Below are 26,019 nucleotides of genomic sequence, written 5' to 3' on the forward strand. Positions count from 1 at the left end.
GCCGCCGCGGGCACCGCACGGGCTCGCACGGGCTGTTTCGGGCGCTTGGGCTCGCAAAGCGATGCCCCATCCCCGCTGCCGGCCGGGCGGGGAGCGGGCGGCACCGCGGGGCGATGCGCGGAGAGCCGCGGCCAACCCTGGGATGCGGGGACAAGTTGCGGGGGGCGCGGCGGGGCGGGGACGGACCGGGCCGGGCTGAGTCACCTGCGGGGCGGTGCGAGGGGCGGGAGGTGCCCCTGGGAGCAGGCGACGGAGCCGATGGTGCCGGGTACCCGCCAGGAGCCCGGGACGGAGCCGGCGGCGCTGGGTACCCGCCGCGCCATGGAGCCGCCGCTGCCGCTGCTGGCGCTGTCCCTCGTGCTGCTCTGCTCCGCAGGTGGGCAGGAGGGGAAGGGAGAGAAGAGAAGGGAAAGGAGAGGAGAGGAGAGGAGAGAGGGAAGGAGGGAGAGAGGAGGGAAGGAGGGAGAGAGGATGGAAGGAGGGAGGTGGCGGCGGCGGCTCTGTCGGGCTGGGAGAAAGCTCAGCGGGGCCGAGGGCCCGCTGCCCGCCAGGCGCCCGCCCCGGTGCCCGCGGAGCGCCGCACCTCCGCCCCTACGCGTGTGTGTGTAGGTCTCCGCCGTGTGTGTGTGAGGAAAAAAAACAAGTATTTAGATTCAAACCCCGTGTGTAATACCTCTAGCACCCGCGTTGGTTCTGGTTTTGCTCTCTGGGTGGCTTCCAGAGAGCCTTCGGAAACCAGTTGTCCAGACCCGATGGCTGCGGTTGAACCCTGTGGAGGAAACGTGAGAGAATTTAAAGAGAGGGAGGAAGGGAGCTGAACTGGATGGACCTAAGAGCGTTTGGCTTTAGTGATGAAAGAAAACAAATGAGTAGATAGTCTCAAACAACAACAACAAAAAAGCAATCAAACCCCAAAACCACACAAACCAAACAAAACGTACCGGGGCTACTAAAAAGTAGCAAATGTTTTTCATATCAAATATTAGGTGTTACTAGGTTCCTGTAATTAATTATTTAATGATTATAAATAATAAACCTGCTGCCGAAAATGTCTGGGTTAGCTTTGTATGGTTTGAAAGGTGTAGCTACCTGTTGGATGTGATTCCAAATGAACAGCACGTGCATTGTGTTTGGCAGCAGGATCTGCACGGGATCTCTCCAGCACTGACAAGTCTGACACCATTTCTGTACAGGAAAAGTATATGATGGATTTAAATACTGCATGTTACTTGTTTTTTAAAATACAAAAATATATTTTTATAGGTCTAACAAGAAGCCTAACTATAACTTCAGTTGACCAATCAGTGTTTGAAAAAGCATAAGGAGAGAAAGTTACGTTGCCATGTACTTTTGAGTTCTCAGAAGAAGATGAAGGCCCACTAGATATTGAGTGGGTGTTCATACCAGCAGATAATCCAGAGAAGGAACAAGTGGTAAGGAGGGACTTTTCTCTGGGCAGTGTTAATTCGGTTGTTTGAGTAGGTAAATGTATAAGTTTTGTTACTGATGTTTTTAATTTATACCTGTCAGGTTGGGATGCTTGTGATCTTGAATTACTTTGAAACACCAGTCATATGAAATATAGTGGAAGTTTTAGAATAGCAGATTAAATATGAAATGCCTAGAAATTTTTCACTGTAAGCTTGCTTTCTAATGAAAAACTGAAATTAAATACACTTCGGTTGCAGAAAGCAAACTTTGCTTTTGTAGCAGCATTATCTTCCTGAATGAAAACATATTAACTCCTTTAGTTAGTAACAATTTCCATTCTTTGGAAGCCTTGACAATAAGATGTTTCATTTTAGTAGACAGGTTTTACAGAATGAAGTTAGAGCAGTTCTAAACAGTTTTCTTTAAGTTAGAAGTCAATGCTGACCTATTGGTACATGGACAGATGTTTGGTTGCAGTATTCATTGTAATGCTGTGTATGGTGATATATTGAAGTTGGAAGTATTTGGCTATGTCATACTTCTGGGCTTAAAACAATAGAATGAAACTATCAAGAATCTGAGGACAACAATTTTTTAAAATGTTTGCAAGCCAAGTGGATTTCTGAATCATATTTCTTTTTTTACAGATAATTATGTATGCTGTAGACAGGATTTATAATCTCTATAATCCTACTGCAACTGGGCGAGTGCAATTTACTAATTCTAATCCCAGATCTGGTGATGGTTCATTGGATATCATGAATTTAAAGGCAGCAGACAGTGGCACGTACCAGTGCAAAGTAAAGAAGGTTCCTGGAGTTCAAAGCAAAAAAATACTGTTGACTGTACTTGGTAAGAAAATTTCTTCCCTTGAATTTTCAGTGACATTTTGTATGTGCTTAATCCATCTTATCTTCGATGTCTAAAATGAAAACTGCTGGGTAAAGTCATATTGAATCTCTGATAATGCAGTCATTATTGAGGCTTTGGAAGGAGTGGACACAACCCTCTTTTCTGAGGGTGAAGGGAATGATATTCAGAATAATGAACACTTTTAAAAATTCTGCACCTGGCTTGTATTTCATAGAAAATCTTTTCATGCAGAGAAATGGTTTGTTGCACAAGCTTTATCTTTAGCAAGATGGACTGACCTACTAGAACACAACTAGTAAGCATTTTGATTGTGACTGTTATTAATTCAGTGATATTTTGTTTATTAGTAAAGCCAGCAGGAACTAAATGTTCCATTGAAGGATCACAGGAGATTGGAAAAGACGTTACCTTGAAATGTGCATCACGAGAAGGATCCCCACTTTTGTCTTACGACTGGAGGAGAGTATCTGGCACACAGGAACTTCCTACCACTTCCATGCTGAGTACTGTCAAGCTTGATTTATTACTCTGAAATATTTAAAAAGATTGCATTAGTATTTTTGTCTTATCTTGACTTGTGAGCATCTCATGCTTAGTATTAATAGAAAGTAGTCAAGATAAATGTCACTTCTGCCCTCTCACTGGGTAACAAAACTGATATTGAAACAAGTTGGGGTTTGTTTTGCTTTTTTTAAAATTCATACTGGGAAATGTTTCAAGCTTTGAGCTTACCATTAGGCTCCAGTATCATGCTCACCTGTGCTCAAGTGTTGTGAGGATAGAGTTAGATATTCTGAATTTTGACTGATGGATTTCAAATTATTACAGTGGTGATATCGAATTTTTATTGTGAGAACTTCACTGTAGAAGGTTAATTTGTGAGTTTTGGCTTTGTGAAAGTTCTGTAATATTTTTTTGGCAGAGTACCAGTTCTTGGTCTTCTTTGTAGTTATGAAAACCTTAAACCTTGAGATGGTAGGATTTCCTTGCAGGTGTAGCAGTTTAACAATCTGCTTACAAATAGACATATATTAACTCAGGTTACACAGGATATACAGGACAAAATGACATCGTGTGTCTAAGAGTAGCCAAAGTGTATTTCTAGAGGAGAGAGAATAAGACGTGGTTCTTCTCATAGGGGTCTCCTATCCTCCTGTAGTTTATTCCTCAGAAAATGCAGATGTGGCTTCAGTTTGATTTAAAACAAGCAAAAACTGACTTCTGTGAACATCCTCATTTTTTTGTAAGCTTCTGTAGTCTATTAGAATCTGTAATATCATAGAACACAGATCCTTAAAAATCAGCTACAAAATCAGAACCTTGTACTATTCTTCATTTTGAACTTGCTTCCTGGTAGTGCTGTTCGATTCTCTCTTATTTTTCATTAATATCTTTCTCTGTACCATTCAAGACTTTAGGCTACTGTTGTTATGCCCCTTCTTTTTCCACATATAACTAATTCTAGTCATGTCAGATAACTTAATGCTTATATTATTGGCTGTAGAGCGTTGAGAGTAGCATCCGTTCCTCTATCTATTGATGAGTCAAATTAGCAAATAAGTCAGATGCTGTGGAATAAATTTCTAACAGGGTAAGAGACTTTTACAAATAATGGTATTTTACAGCACGATAGGCTTTTGTTTTTATTTGGATGTTTTTAATGCGACATTTTTAAATTAAGATATCATTAATATTTCTGTAGTATTGAATATGGAATTAAACTTAAGGAAATGGTAAACATCTACCTTTTGTTATTTGTAGATAAAAATACAGGGGAACTTCTTCTGAAGAATGTCTCTCAAGAAGACTCTGGTGTATACGACTGTGTTGCCACGAACAGAGTTGGCACGGATGAATGTTCTATTGAGCTGAATGTCACCCCTCAAAGTGTTTGCTGGGTAATGGTCATGTAGCGTTCTGCGTGTGAAAACTGAATATCCTTTTCCTCTAAACTCAAATCCAAAACCTTGTAACTGGTGGGTACCAAAACAAGGCTTGTGTTTTCTTGGACTTTGTGATTTTAGCTGTTTTTACTCAAACCTGTGTTTAACTTAATGTCAGTAAAAAAAGATAAAAACCTTGATGCCTGAAGGAGATTAGGGAATAACTGAGCTCTGCACCTGTAGGAAATAAGTCAAATGATTTTTCCGCCCCAGGGAGTTGAATCAATAGACATTGTTTAGCTATAAGAGCAATAAAGAATTGTTTAAGTAGAAAGAAGTTGTGGGTTATCTTTAACCAAAGATAAATGTGCTGTCTTGTAGTGATTTAGAACAATGAGATAAGGGCTAAAAGTCAGCAGAAATGAACTGTGCTTGTGAAGTGCTGAGACCTGAACAGGGCCTGAACCAAGGTGGACCTCTAGATGAACCTTCCAGCCTAATGTTGTATTTAGCCATGTGTCTGCTTATTAGCCAAAGTTCTATATAATCCTTAGTAAAATACATAATACTACACCTGTGTCAAAATAAGTTGCTTGTTGATAAATTGGACACTCATCAGACTGTAGCTGAGAAGGCTGCAGTTTAGGTGGCACAGTACAAGTACAAGAAAAGGAGGGGGAAAGTGAATCATAAGAAAGTGCATTCAGTGATTACAGGGGCAGTTGTGCAGTGGGATCCTGATAAATGGGATGGAGATATTTGGGATTCTACAGATTCTGATAAGGCTGGTTCCCCAGATGAATTCATAGATGTGAGACCGGTATGGAGATGGAAAATGGAATTAGGGGCTGATGGGCAGCTGATAAGGAGGGATATAATGGAATGAAGTAAATGATATAATTGAGGGGTTTAAACAGAGACTGGGAGAATCTCTGCTGACTTGGATGGTGCGTTTGCACGGTCAGGGAGCGTCAGGGGAAACCCTTGATTCGGGGGATTCCAGGAAGTTTTTAATCTTGAATTCAGACTCCTTTGTGCAGAATGCATTTTGGAATAATTACACTAATCCATAAGCTTTGGCTGCTTTAGAATACAGTAATAAATATTGCAGAGAAAATGACTGGCCTGAGTTGAGCATGCATGGTGTACGTTGTGGGACTGTGTATAGCGATTAAAGGAAGAGGGGATGGAGCCGGTGATTTTCACAGGAGATGCTGACAGTATGATGCAGCATGCTCTGTCTGTTACTATGAGAAATAAGCTGATTAAGGTTTCTCCAGCAGCCTACAAAAATGTAATCCTGACTTCCTTGATTAACAAGATGGGAAAGCCCCTCTATGAAGTAATTGAAAAAATACAGCAGCTTGGTTACCTTGGAGAGTGAGGGTCATGATTGTTCCTATCCCTGAATATAAAATAGGGATAGGTATTCTAAAAGGATTAACCCTGAATCTTCCTGATGGTCAGTACCAATTTGGAATAAAAATTATATTAGTACCTGGTCAATCTTAGTGGGAAAAAGAAAAATGCCTCCTGTGCGTATTTCTGCTGCAACTAAATTAGTAAAATGAGACAATACCGGATGCCAGGAGGGCATGAAGAAATATCACAGACAATTAAAGATTTGCTGGATGCTGGAGTTTTAAAATCACTACCACAGCTTGGAATAATCCGGTATGGCCTGTAAAAAAAGAGTGATGAGTCATGGAGAATGACTGTAGATTTTAGAGAGTTAAATAAGCATACCCTGCCTCTCATGGCAGCTGTACCAGATACTGTGACTTTAATAGAAAAAATTCAGAAACATCCTTAATAATGGAGGCAAAGTATGGGTCCAAAAACCAAATAGCCCTCCTGAACCAGCTGAAGTAATAGCCACAGAGAAGGACAATACTGTTTTAATCATGAAACCTGGGCAAGAAAAATGGAATATGTCCCTGCAACAAAGTGTTATGGGTGAGAATAACTAGATGTTATAGAATCTTGTTCTACACATCCTCTGCGACTGAATTTACCTCCAAACATCCTTTTCTGTGTCTGGGAAAGATTATTCTTTTAGAGCCCAGAGAATGCTGCAGAGAACATGCCTCACTAGAAGAGCCTTACAGGTACCAAAAATTTTCTGCATCAAAAAAGTGTCAAACTCATGTTCCCTGTATTGTTCAGATCAGTGACTTTCACAGTCAAACCAGGATCACTCAAATACTAGTAACATCATTGTCCTTGTTGTGTTTCTACAGGAAGAAATCGGTAATTAAAAACCTTTGGGAAAATTAATATTAAACTTGCACAGCTAAAATATATTTTTATTTTAATTAGGCAACTGTTCCAGTGCCTCACCACCCTCACAATAGTAATAATAATAACAATAACAATAACAACAACAATAATAATAATCATTATTATTATTATTATTACTATTATATTTAATGTCAATAGGCGCTTCCAAATAACAACTGATATCATCCAGATGTGGTGCATATTTCTCCACTAAGAATGCCTTTCACTCCAGTGATCCTTCACCACTGACTCCAGAAGTCTGGATGACCAGTTTCAACTAGATCTGAAACTTTTAAATTATTTTATTTAGCCAAAATAAATTCTGTGCTAATGTTAGGGCTATGGAATCTATTTAAGTACATATGACAGATTTTCATATATTCAGTTACAAGTCAATAAATGAGTTTGCTTCAAATGTTCAGGTTATAAAAACCATTTAGGTACCTGTGATAAATATTTTAATATATTGATTAATGGGCAAAAATAGATTGATGTTACCCTGTCAAGTCCACACATTAAAGTGGTCATAAGCCAGTATCACAGAAACTATGAGTGAAAAAGGGTCATAATTTACCTCATGGTTTTTGTGCCTGTTGTGTTCGTGCTGTCAGAGTTTTTCTAAATAACCACAATGGATAAAGATGGCCTTGAATCTTCCCTTCTGAATGAAGAGATTGTCTCCTGATGAGGACATGGAGTCTACAAACAAACAAAGGTGTTTGCAACACAGACTGAATAGAAAATGCTCCTGGGGAGGGATTCTCCAAGTGACAAGCATCTCCACTCTCAGATAAGTCAAAGTGTGCCATGGGAACTTTTGTCCCCATGGTCTGATTCGAGTTCAACAAGCCCCCAACACCAGGCCCCTTTTGCCCCAAAGCTCTGTGTTGATGTGAACAGAACAAGCTCTGAACAGCAGGGCAGGTGGGGGAGCAGAGCTTAGATCCAAGTGCCTGAACCTGCTTCCCTCCCAGCACAGGAGGGAAACTGCCCACCTGGAATAGTCCTGCAGGAAGAGGAAGTTTTTTCTTCCTTTGAATCGTGTGCAGATGTTTCCTGAGAGAATGCTGATGTGCACAGCCAGAACTTTGACACCAGCTGTGTGGTGAGGTCAACATGCTGGAGGGATGGGATGGCATCTGGAGGGACCTGGACAGGCTTGGGGGGTGGGCGTGTGTGTGAACCTCATGGAGCTCAACAAGATCCAGTATCCACAAGGCCCTGGGGTCAACACGGGCTGGGGTGGAGAATGGATTGAGAGCAGCCCTGCTGAGAAGGACTTAGGGGTGCTGGTGAAAGAAAAACTGGACATGACTTGGCAATAATTGGTCATTTCTTGCATTTGCAGCCCAAAAAGCTGACTGTGTCCTGGGCTGCATCAAAAATAGCCTGGGCAGCAGGTCAAGGGAGGTGATTCTTGCCCTCTACTTCGCTCTTGTGATATCCCACCTGGAGTGCTGTGTCCAGCTCTGGACCCCCCAACACAAGAGAGATGCTGACTTGTTTGAGTCCAGAGGAGGCCACAAAAATGCTCTGAGGGCTGGAATTCTCTTCTGGAGACAGGCTGGGAGAGCTGGGGGGATTTAGCCTGGAGAAGAGAAGGCTCCAGGGAGACCTTAGAGCCCCTTCCAGTACCTGAAGGGGGCTGACAAGAAAGCCAAAGAGGAATTTGGCTACAAGGGTATGTAGGGACACGACAGGGAAAATGGCTTCAAACTGACAGAGGGTATATTTAGGACATTAGGAAGAAATTCTTTACATTGAGGTTGGTGAGACACTGGCACGGGTTGCCCAGAGAAGCTGTGGCTGCCCCATCCCTGGGAGTGTTCAAGGCTGGGTTGGATGGGGCTTGGAGCAACCTGATCTAATGGAAGGTGTCCCTGTCCGTGGCAGGGGGGTTGAAACAAGATGAGCTTTAAGGTGCCTTCCATCCCAAACCATTCTATGTTTCTGGGAAAATGTGACGGTGATTTAAAGGATATAAAGAAGAAAGCTTTTATTTGCATCCATAGTTTAATTCTGGGGAATTAAGGCAGAGAAAAATTTAGCCAAAAGGAGACAGGAAGACTGTGGGAAGGCAAAGATCTGAACCTAGCTTGCCCCAGGGCCCTCACCACAAAACTTGTTTTTTTTTTCTGAGGTTCATCTCTGTTTTTTCAGTGTAATTGAGTGCAGAAAGTATTCACAGTTGCTGTTGCTGGTTTTGAGCGTGGTCTATTACAGCGTAATCTGAACCAGTGTCTTAAAAGCAAGACAATACTTTCCTGATGCACAGATTGCTTGAGCAGCAGAGGAATTGGTGTCAGGCCTACCTGAGGTGAGGAGGCTGCAGTGATGCTTTTCTGAGGCTCTTTCTCGCCTCACTAGTTTTTCACTGTAGAGTAGCCCCCGGAAGGTAAGCAGAAGGATAACTCAATATTAGCAAAACATAGCTGAGCACTTGACAAATATCCACTAAATACTTAATTTGCCCCTTGATCCCACTTTTGTTTCCTGTCAAGTATCGGGAGCAATGAGCAGAAGATGTGGCTGCAGCATCAGTAACACTTGTGGGATTATGGTTTGCTACTTTCATGATCTCTTATATTCCTGCAAAAGGCATTTCACACCACTGCAAGGGAATGAAGTGCCAGGAAGTAAATCCTAAAGCACCTCCCAAGTTGTAGGAAACGCTCTGTGAAAGCACATGTTGCTGCAGCTCAGTTAAGTTTGAAAATGCAAGCAATTAAAATGCTGGTGACTAAAATAGAATAATATTGAGAAAGTAGTTTCTCTTCTTTCCCTCACAATCCTACTCTGTGCCACATTTACAGCCATCTTGAAGCCTGGCAGTTTTGTGCAGCGGGAATTAACCACTACTTGGCTCAAAAGGTCAAAAAGCCTCAGAAAGTAAGTCAAGACAGAATAGCTTTGACTTCTCTCACTCATATACTTATAATCTGAAGGCTGAAAAAGAGACCTGAACATCATTTTACAAATTTGATAAAGACCTGAAAAGGAACAGAGGGTCTTCTAGTGTTCAAGGCCAGGTTGGACAGGGCTTGGGGCAACTTGGTCTAGTGAAAGTTGTCCCTGCCCATGGCAGGGGGGTTGGAATGAGATGAGCTTTAAGGTCCTTCCAGCCCAAACCATTCTATGCTTCTGGTGCTCTCCCTCTTGCTAGGGACCCTTAAAGTCCAAGCAGTTCTTTCTGGAAGTTGAAATCCAAGGAAGGTGCCTTAGCAGTGTGTTGCTGTATTAGTTTCTGGGCAGGCAGCTCTGCTGAATGCTGTCCTTAACAGGGTCATTGTAAAAGGGCTGTTGGTGCCACCACAGCTTATTGTAGAGCAGTAGTTTTGTCTTCCCTATTCTACCTAATAAGAGATTTGTTATCATCAAGTCTCTGTTGTGCCTTTGTTTCCCAATCTTTCTGTCTTCTTTCTCCATTAAACATTGTGTTCCAGGTTGAACAAAGAAACCTGTTCTTTTCCATTCAAGAGAAGCATCTCCATGAATTTCCACTCTTATCTACCACTACATTTTTTCAGGATTCAGTCTCTCAGCAATTTTATTTTTTTTCTCTAAACAATAAGTTTAGAGAATCCTGGCATTTCTGAATTCCCAGTGTGGGTCCATTTAGAAATTACTAAGAGTCAAATTAGCCAAATCCTAAAATGAAAGGAAATTGGCCTCTTTCTTCAAACCATTGTTGTATCACAATGGTGCTGAGAGGCACAAGCCAATAACGACACTCCATTGTTACCAGGCACTGGACAGGAACAGCAGGAGATGGGTCAGACCCTGACAAATGTACAGTTCCACTGGATAAACCAGGGGCAGCAGGAAAAAGGAAGTGCCTTGGTGAGTGACACAGTAGGCAGCAGCAGGGACAGAGCAGTGCCCTCGAGTTCATCTGCAGTGCTGTAGGATTACACCTTTGAACCCTGCCCTGCTGTCTGTCTGTCTGTCTGTGTGGGATACACAGCCATGCTCGCTCCGGAATCACGTCCCTGGGCTGCTGTATCCCTGCCTTTTTGGAGAAACTGGAACAGGGAATAGAGATGGGTGCACCCAAACAGCGTTCAGAAACTCCATGGTGTCAACACAACTAGGTAAAGATTATCAATATTATATCAGCTCTGTCTCCAAAAATAGTATAAGTGCCCTGATCCCTTGTCTCCCACTCTGGTAACCTTTCCTCTGACTACCTTTCAATAAATGTGATAAGGTTCTCTCAAAACAAATCCCGCTTTCCCTCCTTCAGCGAAGTGTGCAACACCAACACCAGTGGGAATGCAATCCATGAACTCTAAAAGAGTCAGCACTGGGTGAATTTCACTGTCCCCATGACAATGTCCAAAAAGTCCCTCCGCTGTTTGCCATTGCACATGACCCTGTATGCCAAAATTCCCCTTCATGGCCAACACCACCACAGCCTGTTTTGTCCTGTCTCAATTCTGCCTAGTCCTGCTATCAAAGTTAAGAAACAAAGAGAAGGATCAATTCTACCTGTGCTCTTGGAGGAATGCTCCCTCTCAGCATGGTTCTGGATTTCCCAGCAAAGGGGAGAGGATTGAGTTCTGTCATTCATCAGAGGAAGGAGTCCAAAGCAGTTCTAGGTCATAGGAAAAAGAGACAAAGGAGCAGAGCTGAGACTAGTCCTGAAACTGGGCAGCCTCCTGCAGAGCTGGCCTTCCTGCTCCCAGTGCTGCTGGAGGGATCAGGGCAGGCATAGTACCAACCCTACATACTCTGATCCCTTGTCTCTGAGTGCTATTTGCTATTTTGAGGCTTCCAGAACACTTCTGAGCTCAGGATCACAGTCAAGTCTTTGTTGCCACCATGATCCAGTCACACAGAACCAGAGAGTCTGAAATAATTCCATCTGCTGAATCTGGCTTTTTGCAATGTAGAGTGGCTGGAATGTATTGCTTCCCCATTCATCTTCTCTTCAGCCACACTCCTGCATGCCCAGGGCTGTGCACACCCTAGAGGTGTTCAGAGGATGATGATACAATGCTCCTGCACAGCAATACTCTTGTGGTGGTTGAGTCCTGGGTGGTCCATTCTACAAATTTTACTAGTTTTTCCCATGGTCTGAATGACACAGAGGAACTGTGAATAAATGGAGTGCAGGACCAAATGCAAAGGAAAAGTCAGTGGAGCTTGCTACCAAAAACATGTCAATAAATGGTTGCAAAAATACTTACACTGCAAGCAAGTGTCCACATATGATTATTTGTGTAATATCCAGCATAACAGGGCATGATTTTGTCTTTGAACCCTTGAAAATGAGAGGACGAATGCTGTTCATATGACTGTTAAACTGAGGTCTCTCACCATTTTAAATCTGAGCAGGTTTGCATTGCCAAATCCCACTATGGGCAATATATTTTATTCTTCTCTTTTTCTGGCATAATAGTAGTTTTCATTTTATGTTAGCACCTCTAGTGCCATTTCCTTTCCACTCATAGTGTATTGGAGTCTGTTTCTCACACCTTTGAAAGAAATAGCTGCAATGTGCTTCGTACTTGCATGTTGAATTCACCTTTTTGTATCCCATTACCATATTTCCCCTTCCACCTTATGCTATGTTTGATCTTTGTCCTGTTTTCATATTGCTTCTCAAATCAGTGCCTTTCATTGCATATTTGTTAAAAAAAAAAAAAATGTCCCTGAGAGGGCAACCCTGTTGAAATGATCAGCTCCATATGTGACTTCATAGAACAGTTTAGGTTGGAAAGGTCATTGAAGCTCACCTCGTTCCCACTTCACTGCCATGGACAGCGACACCTTCCACTAGACCAGTTTGCTGACAGCTGTACACCTTGTCCTCTCCTTTTCACCATTGCAGAATGAGTGTCAGTGGTTCCCAGCTACAAACAAATGATGATGTTGTTGTTTAATAAGTCACAGAACCACAGAATATGCTGAGTTGGAAAGGACCCACAAAGATCATGGGGTCCAACTCGTGGCCCTGCACAGAACACTCCAAGAGTCACACCATGTGCCTGAGAGTCCAAATACTCCTTGAGCTCTGGCAGCCTTGGTGCTGTTACCACTGCCCTGGGGAGCCTGTTCAGAGCCCAACCACCCTCCAGATCAAGAAGTTTTTCCTAATATCCAAACTAAACCTCCCCTCATTCAGCTTCACGCCGTTCCCTCGGCTCCTGTCACTGGTCACCAGAGAGAAGAGATCACTGCTTGCCCCTCCACTTCCCCTTTTGAATTATCATTCAGTCCTGTGCATACAAGATGGTCTTGGGTTTGGAGCCCATTTTCTGCTCTGGAGTCAAATCACTGGAATAACAGCTCAACTCAGTTTTTTCTGGTGAGTCTCTATGTGCTGTGGTGAAGGTCACTTGGACTGGGTTAACCAACAGCCAACTATTATATGTAAACAAAAGAGCAAACTATATTGATCCAAAGTGGATTCTTTAAGGGGGCAACTACCTTCAGTTCCTACTGGGAGAGTTTAGGGAGGTTGGTGTCCCTAAACTGAATTTAGACTTTGTAAATAAATAACCCCTCAGGCAGTAACATGCAAGGCAGTGCAGACATCCAGAAGAAAACAATTTTAAAAATTACTATGCTTGAAGTTGCAAATACCAGCTTAAACAAGATTTGGTTGTTGAAAACATACAACTTCATGAGCAGACTCTGAGAATTCCACTTAAAATGCTGTTTCTGGTTTTCATAAATGGAGGTGAAAGCTGGAGGCTCAGCTAGAGGTCTCACCTCAAAGATGAGTTTCCAAAAGTAAGATTGCAGAAATACAAGATCATTTAAATGGAAGGAAGTTGTAGGAATTGCTGGAGAAGATGATGAAGTCATCTCCTCCAAGGAGTTTGAAAAAGGTGGCATGTGCTAATGAAAAAGCCTGAGTGTGCATCATGGCAGACTTGTTTCAGAGAAAGGAGAGGGGACTGTCCCGAAAGGGAGTATCCACATGGACTGTTTGCAGGACTCTGCTCAGCTTGAAATCTCAGGGTCTTCACAAAGAGAAGATCTGGGCTGAGGAGCCAGAGATAAACAAGAATAACTAGTCATGTCCTCTTCTAAACGATACAGGACTATTTTTGATAGACATAAATCCTGTGCAGATAAGGACACAGATTCATAGCCTGACCCAGATATCAGAAGATACTAATGATTTTGGTATATGGTACCAAACCCAACCCAATATTCTTGGTCCAAACAACTACAAACAGTGAGACATTTTATCTCTGCAAAATGAACTGCTACATAGTGGCAAAGTGATAATTCAGAGCAATTCCCTTATTCCTACTGAATCAGAATATTCTTTTATTTTTTTCCTGCAAAAAGTAAAAATAAAGTTGTAGGACGTTCTCACTTGGTAGCATCAAGTAATTCTTCAACTCATACTCTGTTTTATGCCAACAATGGGAACTTGTTTTATATATATGTCTGTATTTACATCAAATATGTATATATAATTTCATGGTCAGTTCATTTTTTGTTTGAAGTTTCACATAACCTTTCAGAAATGAGTAGGTAGCAACTTTATTCTTCCACCTGTCTCATTTGAAGAATACTTTCTTAAAATGAAAATAAATTTCACAAAACAGTTCTAAAATATGACACCCCTCCACACACACTGTCAAGAAGTATAAACTTTGACTATGCTTTGGTTGTAAACAGTTCATCTGGTTTGATCTGATGTGCAGGAAGACAGTGGTGAGTACAACTTGCTATTGTTAAACAACACATGAATAATACACTGGATTTGGAATCAGTCAACTCTTCTGGTTTTAATAATTTATTTTCTTGTCTTCCATTTCGTAACTGAACTGTTGATATAATTCTACCCCATGTGAATGCTCAGTTGAGGGTTTCACAATAAACAAAATGCCATCTAAACCAGTATGAAATAGCCCCAGTGTAATCTAAGGTGCCCACAAGAGCTGGCAGGAGACTGGGCTCCTGATGTAGCCAGTGCAGTCACCAAGGAGTCATTATATTCTCAGTAAAATGTTTTAATCTTGCCTCTGGTTTCTCTTTGCTTGCCTGCAGAAATGCAGTGTCTTATTTCAGGAGTGAGAGGATGGACTGTGCAACAAGTGGGAAAGCAGGAGAAAGGAATTTTATCAGAAAGAATTTTATCAGTGTTGTAACCTCTATCTGAGCACTGATAAGTCTTTAGAATTTCTCATCTAATGGCTGCACCTTGAGAATCTATTTCTCACCTAAATTTTCGCACTCAGGACAAGAGCAAAACCCATGGGCAACACCTGTGCTAGGGAACTAAACAAAGAGTGTCACTTTGTCTTCAAAAGCAATAACTTTCCTACCTCCTGGGAATGGTCCTGGACTCATTTTAGCTGACCTGTGCCTGGGAATGATTTAGGACAGTGTTAGTTGGCCCAGCCCAAAAGAGTGCCAGCAACTGCTCTGTGAATATAACAGGTGAACAGTCAGATTTCAGCATCTTTATGGTGATCTGGCATTGTTTAATTTACCAATACCATGGGTTTGTGTGCACTATACTGGATTAATTGTCAGAATACAGCAAATTACTTTCTGTCACAGGATTTACTGTGTCTTTTGCTACTCTAGGAGACTTTTCTTTCCCAAATTGGGATCTCTTTCTTGAACAGACTACACTAAATTGATCAAGCTCTTTAAAACTTTCAATACTATGCATGTTTTTGAGATATATCTGTCCTTGTTCAGCCTTTTCTTAAAGAAAGACTTCCTTTTATAATTAATATTGTACATATCCTACATTCCTAGACTAAATTGATGCTTGTTTATACATCCAGAGCTTGAGAGCATTGCAACATTCAGCTCAATGTCTACCTCTGAGGAACATTCAATGAAGGAATGTTCTGCATTGAACAACTAATCAGCAGGTGCTTGATTTCATGAGTTAGGTGGTGCCTTTATTCAAAAACTGTATGAGGCTTTGAATGAGACCACAGAGGCACTGGAACAAGTGTTGTGGAGTCTCTGTGCTTGGAGATACTCAAAACTCTGCTGACACTCAAGACTTCTGAAGTCTCCCAGATTTGTAAGTTTTTCACAATTTAGGCTGCTACTGCTATGCTTGAGCACCTAAATTGCACGTGTGATGCCCCATGTGCTCCTGTGAATTTTACATTTCCCTGTCATGGAATCATAGAACACTTTGGGTTGGAAGGGACTTTAAAGCTCATCTCATTCCAACATGTTCCACTAGACCGGGTTGCTCCATCTAACCTGCCCTTGAGCCCTGCCAGGGATGGGGCATCCATCTGTGTCTGAACAGAGTAAAATAGGGCAAGCAGAGAATGTTGCTAATGCAGCTTAGCATATTCAGGTACTGGAATTAAATATTTTAGCCTAGATCAGCCCTTCACTGTGCTGGCTGGGTGCTGCCTTGGTTGAAAGTGAAGTTAAAGTTAATGACATTGCAACTACAGAGCTGTAAGTCTCTGTGCACCAAAATCAACACCTGTGTATGGAAACAGAGAGATGAACTTGTGACACACATTCAGAGCCTGGAGCCAAACTTGGCATTGTTTAAACAGACAGAAAGAGATTATTATAGAATCACAGAATCATAGAAAGTGTTTGAAGGGATCTTAGAGACCATCTTGTTCCAGTCCCCCTGACATGGGCAGGGGGCACCTTCCACTAGACCAGGATGCTCATTTTGATGGTTTGATTATTTAGATCATGACAATTTTAGGCTCAGATATTATAAGGTGAAGGCAAACATGGAGATGAGGCCCTGCTGGGGCTGTTTGCCAGGTCAAACCGCTGGAGTGTCACAGGAGTGACCTTTGAGGTTGGTTCTCTGGTGCTTTGCAGTCATTCACAGACCCAGAATCCTCTGCCCTGGAGCAGCGCTGACAGCTCTGTCTTCAGCAGTGTGACTTTGATTCTGCTGAGCCCCTGCAGCAAACAGCTTCCCTCTAACACCTCAACACAGAGATCCCTCGCCCCAACCTCGTGTCTCCCATAGTCAGCCATTAACGTGGAAAACGAAACTCCCAACCTTCCTTCCCTTGCCTGGTCCCTCAGCCTGGATTTATTTCCCAGGGCTGCTGATTGTTGAAAAACAATTGTTTTTACTCATCTGGGGGCATTTGCATTGTGAAGTTTCTTGACATGCCAAGGAGCAGAGGGCTGGGAGAGGAGAGGGTGGGTGGAGAGATGCTCTGCCAGCCAGGCAGGCGGGATCGCTCTGGCAGTGGCCCTGCCTGGCTTTCACTGTACCTCCCCAGGGACAGAGCCTTCTTCTCACTTCAGGCTTCTCCCCTGCCACAGCAGAGGGAGGGAGAAAAAGAGAGCAGAAGGATCCCTGCACTGACAGCGCCCAACACCCGGCTCACACCTGCAGCAGGCAAACCACGAGGGCGAGCCTCTTTGCTCCTACACCAATTCACCTTTGATTTGAAACCTTTACCCACCTTCAGCAGGGATGATGGAGGAGCAGTACATTTCCAAACTCCACCCAGTAGTGGATTATGGAGCTGGGGTCTTTCTTCTGATCATAGGTGAGTTCACAGCCTGCTCGTTTGCTTGGAGCCTGGGAACAGGCACACAGGGACTCCCTGGCTGTGCCGTGGTCAGACAGGGGAAGCTGGAGGGAAATGACAGAGAATCTATTTCCCCACAGGTTCCTCTGCTTAGTGCCCTCCTGGATGCCAGGATTAATCTCCACTCTCAGATTCACAATGTTTTGTTTTGATGCTGAAGAACTGCCAGCATGAATTTGCCTCTGTGGCATCACAAGTATTCAAAATAAGTTGTTTATCTCTTACTCTGGCATCTCAGCCATGTGAGCTGAGTCGAGGCAGCTCATTTCATGGGACTGATCACGGGAAAGCAACTGTGGTCTTACCCTTTGGTGGGGGGAGGTGTCATTTTGCTGTGTCTTGGTAGGATGAACTGCTATAGAACAGCAAAGTGTTTCCAAATAGCAGTTCTGGTTTTTTTTAGCAGCCTGTTTGCCCTGCTGCAAGCAGAGTTAAAATAAAATACAAGTGGGGATATCTACTAGCCTGCTCCAATCTGGCTTCAGTTAAGTGTTGTCTTCCTTGTCACTTTGTTGCATGTACACAAGGATCTGTTTTTTACTGTTGTGGATTTGGGGAGGAGTGGAATTGATTTAGGCATGCTTTCCACCTGGATTTTGCCAAGATGAAAAATTCTTTCCTTCAGCTCACTTGAAAACCTTGGTTGAGATAGGACAGATAAGCCTATGTGTCCTTTATTACTGAGGCTTTGGGCAGCAGTGCTGGGCTTCAGCATTCCACATCTCCCCCTGCTCTGCACAATTCTCCCTGCACTCAACTGTCCTGTACTGTCCCCTCAGCTGTGCTGACAGAATACAACTCAGGGTGAGGAAAATCCATGCACACAAAACATCCAAGGGTTTTTCTTTGGATCAAGTCAGGATGCCAGTTCCCTTCTCTCAGAAATGTAAATATATAGATGCAGTCAAAGCAATGAATGGGAAGGGCAGCAACAAAGGGCTAGAGGCTGGAGCTCCCCTTGCTGATGTGCCACCATGCTACAGTCTCACACTTCTCCTAAAGGGCTTTTAGGCACTGAAACTTCAGGCACAGCTCCCAGCACTGGATCAAGAGCCCTGTGTGGCAGCCAGACTCACTGTATCGCATAGGGGCTGTCAGAAATGAAGGACTGAGTTTAAATAGAAACCATGTTGTATTTATCCATAGCTTTGCCACCTCACTGGGGCTGCCAATTTATCCCCTGGAATTATGTTTTTATTATGAAACAAAAAGGCCAGGGCATGGGCTGCAGCACTCGCCACCAGTTATTGGACTACTAGCCACTCTTGTCCAGCTTTGTCCCATGCCACCCAGCAGTCCCATGGAGAGTGGGACAGAGGGGAAGAGCTGCAGATGAAGCAAAAGGGAGGGTGGGTTTGGATGTCTCCCTCTGAGGGTGAGACTAAGGGCAACTTCTTACATCATGTTTTGTGGTTAGGGCTCTCTCAAAAGCAAATCAATGGGGTTCATGTTCCTCCTGAAGCCAGAGGATGGTCAGTTTTGGGCTCCTCACTACAGGAGAGACATTGAGGTGCTGGAGCAAGCCCAGAGAAGGGCAATGGAGGTGGGGAAGAGCCTGGAGCAAAAGTCTGATGAGGAGCAGCTGAGGGAGCTGGGGGGGCTCAGCCTGGAGAAAAGGAGTCTCCAGGGGGACCTTATTGCTCTCTACAACTCCCTGACAGGGGGTTGTGGCCAGGTGGGGAAAGGTCTCTTCTCCTAAAGTAACAAGTGACGAGATGAGAAGAAACAGTCTCAAGTTGTGCCAGGGGAGGTTTACTTTGGATATTAGGAAAAATTTACTCACCAAAAGGGTTGTCAAGCAACTGGAAGAATCTGCCCAGGGCAGTGGTGGAGTCACCATCCCTGGAGAGATTTACAAGACATGTAGATGTGGCACTTGGGAATGTGGGTTAGTGGTGGACTCAACAGTGCTGGGTTAATGGTTGGACTCGATGATCTTGGAAGTCTTTTCCAACCAAAAGGATTCTGTGATTCCATGATTCTGTGTCCCATCCTGTGGCTGTCATTTTTCAGGAGAGTGCTCTTCCCACCACGCTGCAGGTTGCTCTCTGTCAGCAGGAGCTGAGCCACTGTGGGCATCCTCCTGTGTATGCAGAAATACAGCTCCTCAGAGATCAGGGAACTCTTCCAGTGTATCCAGAGGTGCCAAGTGAATATGTGTTGTCAGAAAGGGAATGAATGAGGGATGTAGGGTCTCAGATTTGTGTCTCCCTTCTGTTTAAGCCTTTCCCTTGACATCTCTGCGATTTTTGTACTAATGCCAGTATATTTGTTTTATTTTTTTTCATGTGCCTCTCTTAATTCCTCGGTGAGCACTTTGTTAAGTGGTGTCTGTGAGCAAATACAGTCTTTCTCCATCCACACCCACAGGGGAACGGGACAGAAGCCTTTTCTGTCTCCCTCTCTCACATCTGAGCTTAGAGGACAACTCTTCAGGAAAACCTTTGAAGAAAATATCTCTCCAGCACCACGTTCACTTGAAAAAAAAGCAAAAATGAGTTGTTTGGTACATGTACTTCTGACACTGCTGTCATGAACAAGCCCTGTGGCACACTTGAATAATGTATGTCTGACAGGTCCTTTTGCGAGGCAAGCTCTGGGTCTGTTGCACACCCCTGGCTAAACAATTCCCATGGTCCCACTGCACTCAGAGACCACCAGAACAGTGGGGCTGTCTGAACTGCTGCACGTGGTGATTCTAAGGGAGCAGTGAGGACCCTGAGCTGCTCAGCCAGCACATGCACAGCATCGGGGCAGCTCAGAGCCCAGGAGGTTTCAGTGGAAGACGCATTGCAAAGAGGGAAGGCTTTGGGAAGTGGAGGGCACATAGATGAGAAAGGACAGGCAGGCAGGACAGGCAGTTCAGCTGGAGCTGTTCAGCAGGAAAGAGAAGTAAGTGAGGATATTCTTTCTCAGCACAAGAAAGACGTGGAGCTGCTGTAGTGAGTACAGAGGAGGCCATGACGATGCTCCGAGGGCTGGAGCCCCTCTGCTGTGGAGACAGGCTGGGAGAGCTGGGGGTGTTCAGCCTGGAGAACAGAAGGCTCTGAGACCTCATTGCAGCTTTCCAGTATTTAAAGAGGGCTTATTAAAAAAGAGGGAGAGTGACTTTTTACACCGGCAGACAGTGATAGGACAGGGGAACATTCCAACCCCTTGCCATGGGCAGGGACACCTTCCACTAAATCAAGTTGGTCCAAGCCCTGTCCAACCTCGCCTTGAACACTTCCAGGGATGGGCAGCCACAACTTCTGTAGGCAATGTGTGTCAGAGTCTCAGCACTCTCACAGGGAAGAATTCCTTCCTAATATCCAACCTAAACCTGCTCTCTTTCAGTTCAAAGCCATTGCCCCTTGTCCTATCACTACATATCCTTGTAAAAAGTCCCTCTTGCAGCCCCTTTCAGGTACATCACATCCTTTCCAGGGACTTCACAGGTGTGTTAACTCTGTTCTTGTCTGTGCTGATTCTTCTCTGCCAGCCATCCTAACAATCCTTGGAAATTCAGCTGTCCTTGCTACAGCTGCAAAACGCTCTTCCCTCCTGAAGTCACCGGAGCTGCTCACAGTGAACCTGGCAGTGGCAGACATTGGGATGGCCATCAGCATGTACCCGCTGGCCATCGCCTCTGCCTGGAACCACGCCTGGCTGGGAGGAGACGCCTCCTGCATTTACTATGCCCTTATGGGCTTCCTGTTTGGAGTCTGCAGCATGATGACCTTGTGTGCCATGGCTGTGATCCGGTTCCTCATCACCAACTCATCCAAATCCAACAGTGAGTCATCACCTGTCTGGTAAACTTGTTGTGGTGTGTTTGGGCAGGATTGTTGTGGAATATGGCATGGAGTATCAGGGCAGTAACAGTAGAATAATCCTCAGCTTTTAGTCCAATATCAAATCCTGATGTCCCCAGAACGATCTGATTAATTTCTTTACTAAACAGTGAGGTTTTTCACTTCTCAGTTTTACCAAGTGAAACTACCCAAGAGCGGAGAGCCCAAATGTTTTGCTGGACCAGACTGTCTTCTCCTCCTATTTGTATCCAAGCAGACATACTGGATTTTGAGAAAGGATTATTCTCCTGGCATTCTTGGCCTGGGACTACGGTAAATTTGTGGTCAACTTGATCATGTAAAGCTCCCTGACTTACTAAGCTTTAGATGAGCACTGAGAGCTGTGTTCAGGTCTCACTCAATCTATGGACACTTTCTCAAGAAGACCAAAGGTTTGGGAACTGCAGCAGCCCAGGTGTATCTGTAGCTACCATCCTTCTGTTTGAGGAGCAGTTATGGCAAAAACCATGTGGCTGAGGTAAGATCCATATATACTTCCTCTTCCTCTTTCTTGCAGGTAACAAAATCACCAAGAACACCGTCTTCATCTTGATTGCTTTCATCTGGCTCTACTCCTTGCTCTGGGCCACCCTACCCTTGGTAGGCTGGGGCTACTATGGCCCTGAGCCCTTTGGCATCTCTTGTACAATAGCCTGGAGCAAGTTCCACAACTCCTCCAATGGCTTTTCATTCATCCTGAGCATGTTCCTCCTGTGCACAGTCCTGCCTGCGCTGACCATCGTTGCCTGTTACTTGGGAATTGCCTGGAAGGTTCATAAGGCCTACCAAGAAATCCAGAATATTGACAGGATCCCTAATGCAGCCAAACTGGAGAAGAAGCTGACACTGGTGAGTTATCCCCATGATGGGTCTGGAAGTGTCTGCAGCAATCAGGAGCTTGCAGAGAGCTGGCTGTGCTATGCACAACTCATAGAATCATGGCATTATAGGATAGTTTGGGTTGGAAAGGGCCTTTAAAGGTCATCTAGTCCAACCCCCATGATGACCTTCCCCCTCACAATGACCCTTCATTGCTTTTGTCTGGTATTGACCAAAGCTGGAGATGTGGTTCCACTCTCATCCATACTCAGAGGAGCACAGAGCTCCTGAAAACCTTGTCATTTCAGCAGCTTGGTCAGGACAACCTATCACAGGTACAGAACAGCTTGTTAAATCTTTAGGCAGTTGCACCAAGATTTTCATGGATATATAGATTTCCAGTCATGCTGGAATAGCTGTTGAAGCCTTCCTGTTGGAATGAAGGTCTTGTTCTGTCATCTCAGATATTTTTACTTGACAGAGTGGCTACGTTGAGAGAGAGCTCCACAGAAATTCTGAATGGAAATAGGATTTTTTAATACACCATTTTTTCAGATACGCACTTCAGTTGTGCATTTCTTGTGGAAAAGCAGAATTGATCCAAGATTTCTAGAGGCCAGTCATAGAATCCCTGAATTTTTAAGGTTGGAAAAGATCTCTAAGATCAAGTCCAACCATTAACCCAGCATTTCCAAGTCCACTACTAAACCATGACCCTAAGCACCACTTCTACATGTTTTTTGAATGCTTCCAGGGATGGTGACGCCACCACTGCCCTGGGCAGCCTGTTCCAATGCTTCACAACCCTTTTAGCGAAGACTTCTTTCACAATATCCAATATAAACCTCCCCTGACACAACTTGAGGGCATTTCCTCTTGTCTTATAATTTCTTACCTGAGAGAAGAGACTGACCCCCACCTATCTTTCAGGCAGTTGTAGAGAGTGACAAGGTCACCCCTGAGCCTCCTTTCCTCCAGGCTGAACCCCCCCAGCTGCTTCTCATCAGATTTGTGCTCCAGACCCTTCCCCAGCTCCGTTGCCCTTCTCTGAACTCCCTCCAGCACCTCAATGCCTTTCTTGTAGTAAGGGGCCCAAAACTGACACCAAGATTCGAGGTGGGACCTCACCAGTGCCCAGCACAGGGGGAAAGTCTATTGGTGGAGCTGTTTTGGGGCTGCATCTCCCAGGACAGGTCAGGGAAGGAGATGAAAACAACAGTTGCCTCAGAAGAAACGCACAGTGTAGATCTGCTGGGTGGGAATAGAAACCTCTGTGCCCTGTCCAGTGTTACCTGTGCTCATGGCACAGGACAACAAGCACAGCTCCAGGTATTTCAGGTTCAAGTGTGCTGGAGTATGAGGCCCTGTTGGTACAGGCTGTGAACTGAAGGCCTGTGTTCCCTTCCAGATGGCCGTGCTCATCTCTGTGGGGTTCCTGAGCTCCTGGACCCCGTATGCGGCCGCCAGCTTCTGGTCCATCTTCAACTCCAGCGCCTCCCTGCAGCCCATCGTGACGCTGCTGCCCTGCCTGTTCGCCAAGTCCTCCACGGCCTACAACCCTTTCATTTACTACATCTTCAGCAAAACCTTCCGCTGTGAGATTAAAAAGTTGCAGTGTTGCTGTGGCTGGCGAGTCTGTTACTTCAGCTCCGACAACTCCGCGGAGAATCCCGTGTCCATGATGTGGAGTGGGAGGGACAACATCCGTCTCTCCTCGGCGGTCAAGCCGGAGAACCCGGGAGCTGCAGCTCGTTGAAATGCAGCCATGGGTTCACAGCACAGGTCAAACCTGGGCTCAATCCTGGGCCTAAATAAGTAGGGATGCAGCATGTGGGGTTGTCACTGCACATCTTATGCCAAATACAGAGGTTTAATTATACATTTTTAAGCAACTCTCAAATATTGGCTTTAGACTACACAGAAAAAAATCTATTTTTTTCAAGAACTTCCACTTTAGAGGAAATAGATTTATGTACTAAACATAAAATCATGTAAACTAAACTTATTTTCAGGGAAGCAGCTATAATTAAAAGGGAATTTATTATTTTTGTGGTTTTTTTTTTCTTATACTCCTCATTTTTTAATGCAATTTATCTGCCATCTCTTGGCTCCAGCAGTAAAACAGCCATCAGAGGAAATCGTAGGTTGCACACAAAGTGTTACCAAATAAATACAGCTGAGAGTGTAACTTTCAAGCAATACAGACTGAAAACCATATGGGAAGCAAGAAATATTCCCTGCCAAAGAAAGATGGTAACGTGGCTGCTCTTGAAGTGTCTTGTGGTTCCTTGCTCCCTCGGAGGTGTAGTTCCAACTCCTCAAAACACAAGTTCAAGGAGTCGAGCAGCCTTAGTTGGAAGAGGTTTGGTGGGAACGTGGCAGCCAGCGAAGAATGCCTTCTGTGTGTCCCAAATGGCACAGTGGGAAGTGAAGGAAGCTCCCAGCAGAAGGAATGGTGCACTCAGGCGGTTTTCTGCCATGAAAGCTGTTGGAGCATTTGTTTTAAATCATGATCATTAGGGTTGGAAAAGACCTTTAAAATCACCAGCCCAGCACCCCCACCATTAAGCCATGTCCTCAAGTGCCATACCCACATGTTTTCAGAACAACTCCAGGGGTGGTGACTCCATCCCTTCCCTGGGCAGCCTGTTCCAATGCTTTACAACCATTTTTCTGGAGGAGTGCTCTGTATAGGATGACACAAGGCATCCTCAAGATAACCTGCCCAGCAGTTAAATTGTCCTGCAGTGAAGTCTTGGCTCTCATGGCTTCCATGGGAGCGCCTGAGATCCCGAGTTCCCCACTGGCTGGGCCACTTATATGACTGCAATTGAAGACAGAGTCTGCTGATTCAGTTTAAAGGATAAGTACAATTACACCAGGTTTAGCCAAAGAGATTCTGGGGTGGAACTGAGCTCTTACAGCTTAAATCTTTCTCCAACTTACTGTCTGTGATTTTAAAGGACACAATACCTACCCTCAGGGTTTGAAATCTCAGACAAAATATGGGTTGGTGGCTGCAGCAGCTCTTGGCTTCCCCTGACCACACAGAATCAGAGAATGGTTTGATTTGGAAGGGACCTTAAAGACCATCTCAGTTCAATCCCCCTTCCATGGGCAGGGACGCCTTCCTGGTCTAGTGGAACCTTCACCAAACCTTTGCACTGGGTTTGGTGGAGGTGAGAAGAGTTAAGTCACAGGCAGATTTGGCCCAGATTTTAAACAACAATAGTGAATGGACTCTCAGTTCTTGAAAACTTTTGCCAGACTCAAACCGTGATAATCAGTTCCATTTTGTAAACTGCTAAGGCCAAGTGTGGGATTACAAACAGGCTTAAAGACTTCTGTGGCTCTGAGAATTCCTGTTACATGTCTGGATTACAAAAGAACAAAGAAAATTAGGCAGGAGCTGTGACATACACTAAGGCACTAAGTAACTCCTAAATTGGGGATTAGAAAACGATAAGGAAATCCCCTGAAATCCTGCACTGGAAGTGTTATGAGCACTAAAGTAGCTTTATTTGTAAAAAAATGTGGAAAATCCCTAAATTAAGTTGGCCTCCAGGACATTATCTTGTCCTAGGTTGTCATTTACAGATGCTCCATATGAAACAAGGCTGCACTCAGCCTTCTCTCCAAATACAGTGACGTGAAGCATCCTCTGGAAAACAGTCACCTCCAACAGCCCCTGGCATGTGAAAATGGGAAAAGGGGAGAGGAATGTGAGGAACAGGAGAAAACATCAGCAACTGAGAGGGGAGTATGTGAAAACTGAAGGAAAATCTATGGGAAGAAGAGGCAGTATAGCATTATGCAAGTGTGGAAAGGGACTTCTCATGGCAAATGTCAACTATCAGTACTTTTTCAGCTTTAAAAAGTAACCTGAAACTGTAATTCAACCACCACCTCCTCAGAGTTTTTGCTCAATTGCTTGATGTTTAAAATAAAGAGTAAAATAAATATTCCTATCAGCTGATTGCAGATCAGTGACTGGAGCAAGGACATCCAAGTTAATAATGTAGCGTAACAGGAGCTTCTGCTGGGAAAAACTTAGGAGCAGAACAGGTCCACATCCCCTTGTAAATGCTTTTAAAGTGTATGTAACATGAAAAATATGCCACTCTATAGCAGGAAAAACTCTGTAAACCCCAAAGATCTGTATCCCGTTCATGTTTAAATACAACACTTTAATAGCCCAATCTATTATTAACTGTTTATGTACTTAATTTTTAAAAATCCAATCCAGGTGTTTGTGTATCAAATATGGCTCAAATTTATTTTTCGTTTTTCAGACTCAGAAAGAAGCAAATCCAAACTTCCCCAGAAGAAACTCTGAATCATAGGTGGGTTTATCTTACATACAGAAAATTTAAAAGG

The 26,019-nt window shown here is 44.0% G+C and overlaps 2 protein-coding genes across 2 annotated transcripts; both read left to right on the forward strand.

Moving 5' to 3' along the window:
- The first annotated feature begins 306 nt into the window (after nt 1-306).
- On the forward strand, nt 307-6,245 carry CXADR (CXADR Ig-like cell adhesion molecule). Its single transcript, XM_032681461.1, is given in 6 exon segments — nt 307-376; nt 1,264-1,433; nt 2,079-2,283; nt 2,652-2,807; nt 4,066-4,301; nt 6,234-6,245. Coding segments are annotated over 5 exon segments (738 nt in total). The 5' UTR covers nt 307-321; the 3' UTR covers nt 4,218-4,301; nt 6,234-6,245.
- Nucleotides 6,246-16,875: 10,630 nt separating this feature from the next.
- On the forward strand, nt 16,876-23,398 carry LOC116784080 (opsin-5-like). Its single transcript, XM_032682259.1, has 4 exons — nt 16,876-16,948; nt 20,472-20,765; nt 21,341-21,672; nt 23,051-23,398. The coding sequence occupies exons 1-4, from the start codon at nt 16,876-16,878 to the stop codon at nt 23,396-23,398; spliced, it is 1,047 nt and encodes a 348-aa protein (XP_032538150.1).
- Nucleotides 23,399-26,019: the final 2,621 nt, after the last annotated feature.

The sequence above is a fragment of the Chiroxiphia lanceolata genome, chromosome 3 (genome assembly GCF_009829145.1).
Source record: "Chiroxiphia lanceolata isolate bChiLan1 chromosome 3, bChiLan1.pri, whole genome shotgun sequence".
In the NCBI taxonomy this organism is placed as follows: domain Eukaryota; kingdom Metazoa; phylum Chordata; class Aves; order Passeriformes; family Pipridae; genus Chiroxiphia; species Chiroxiphia lanceolata.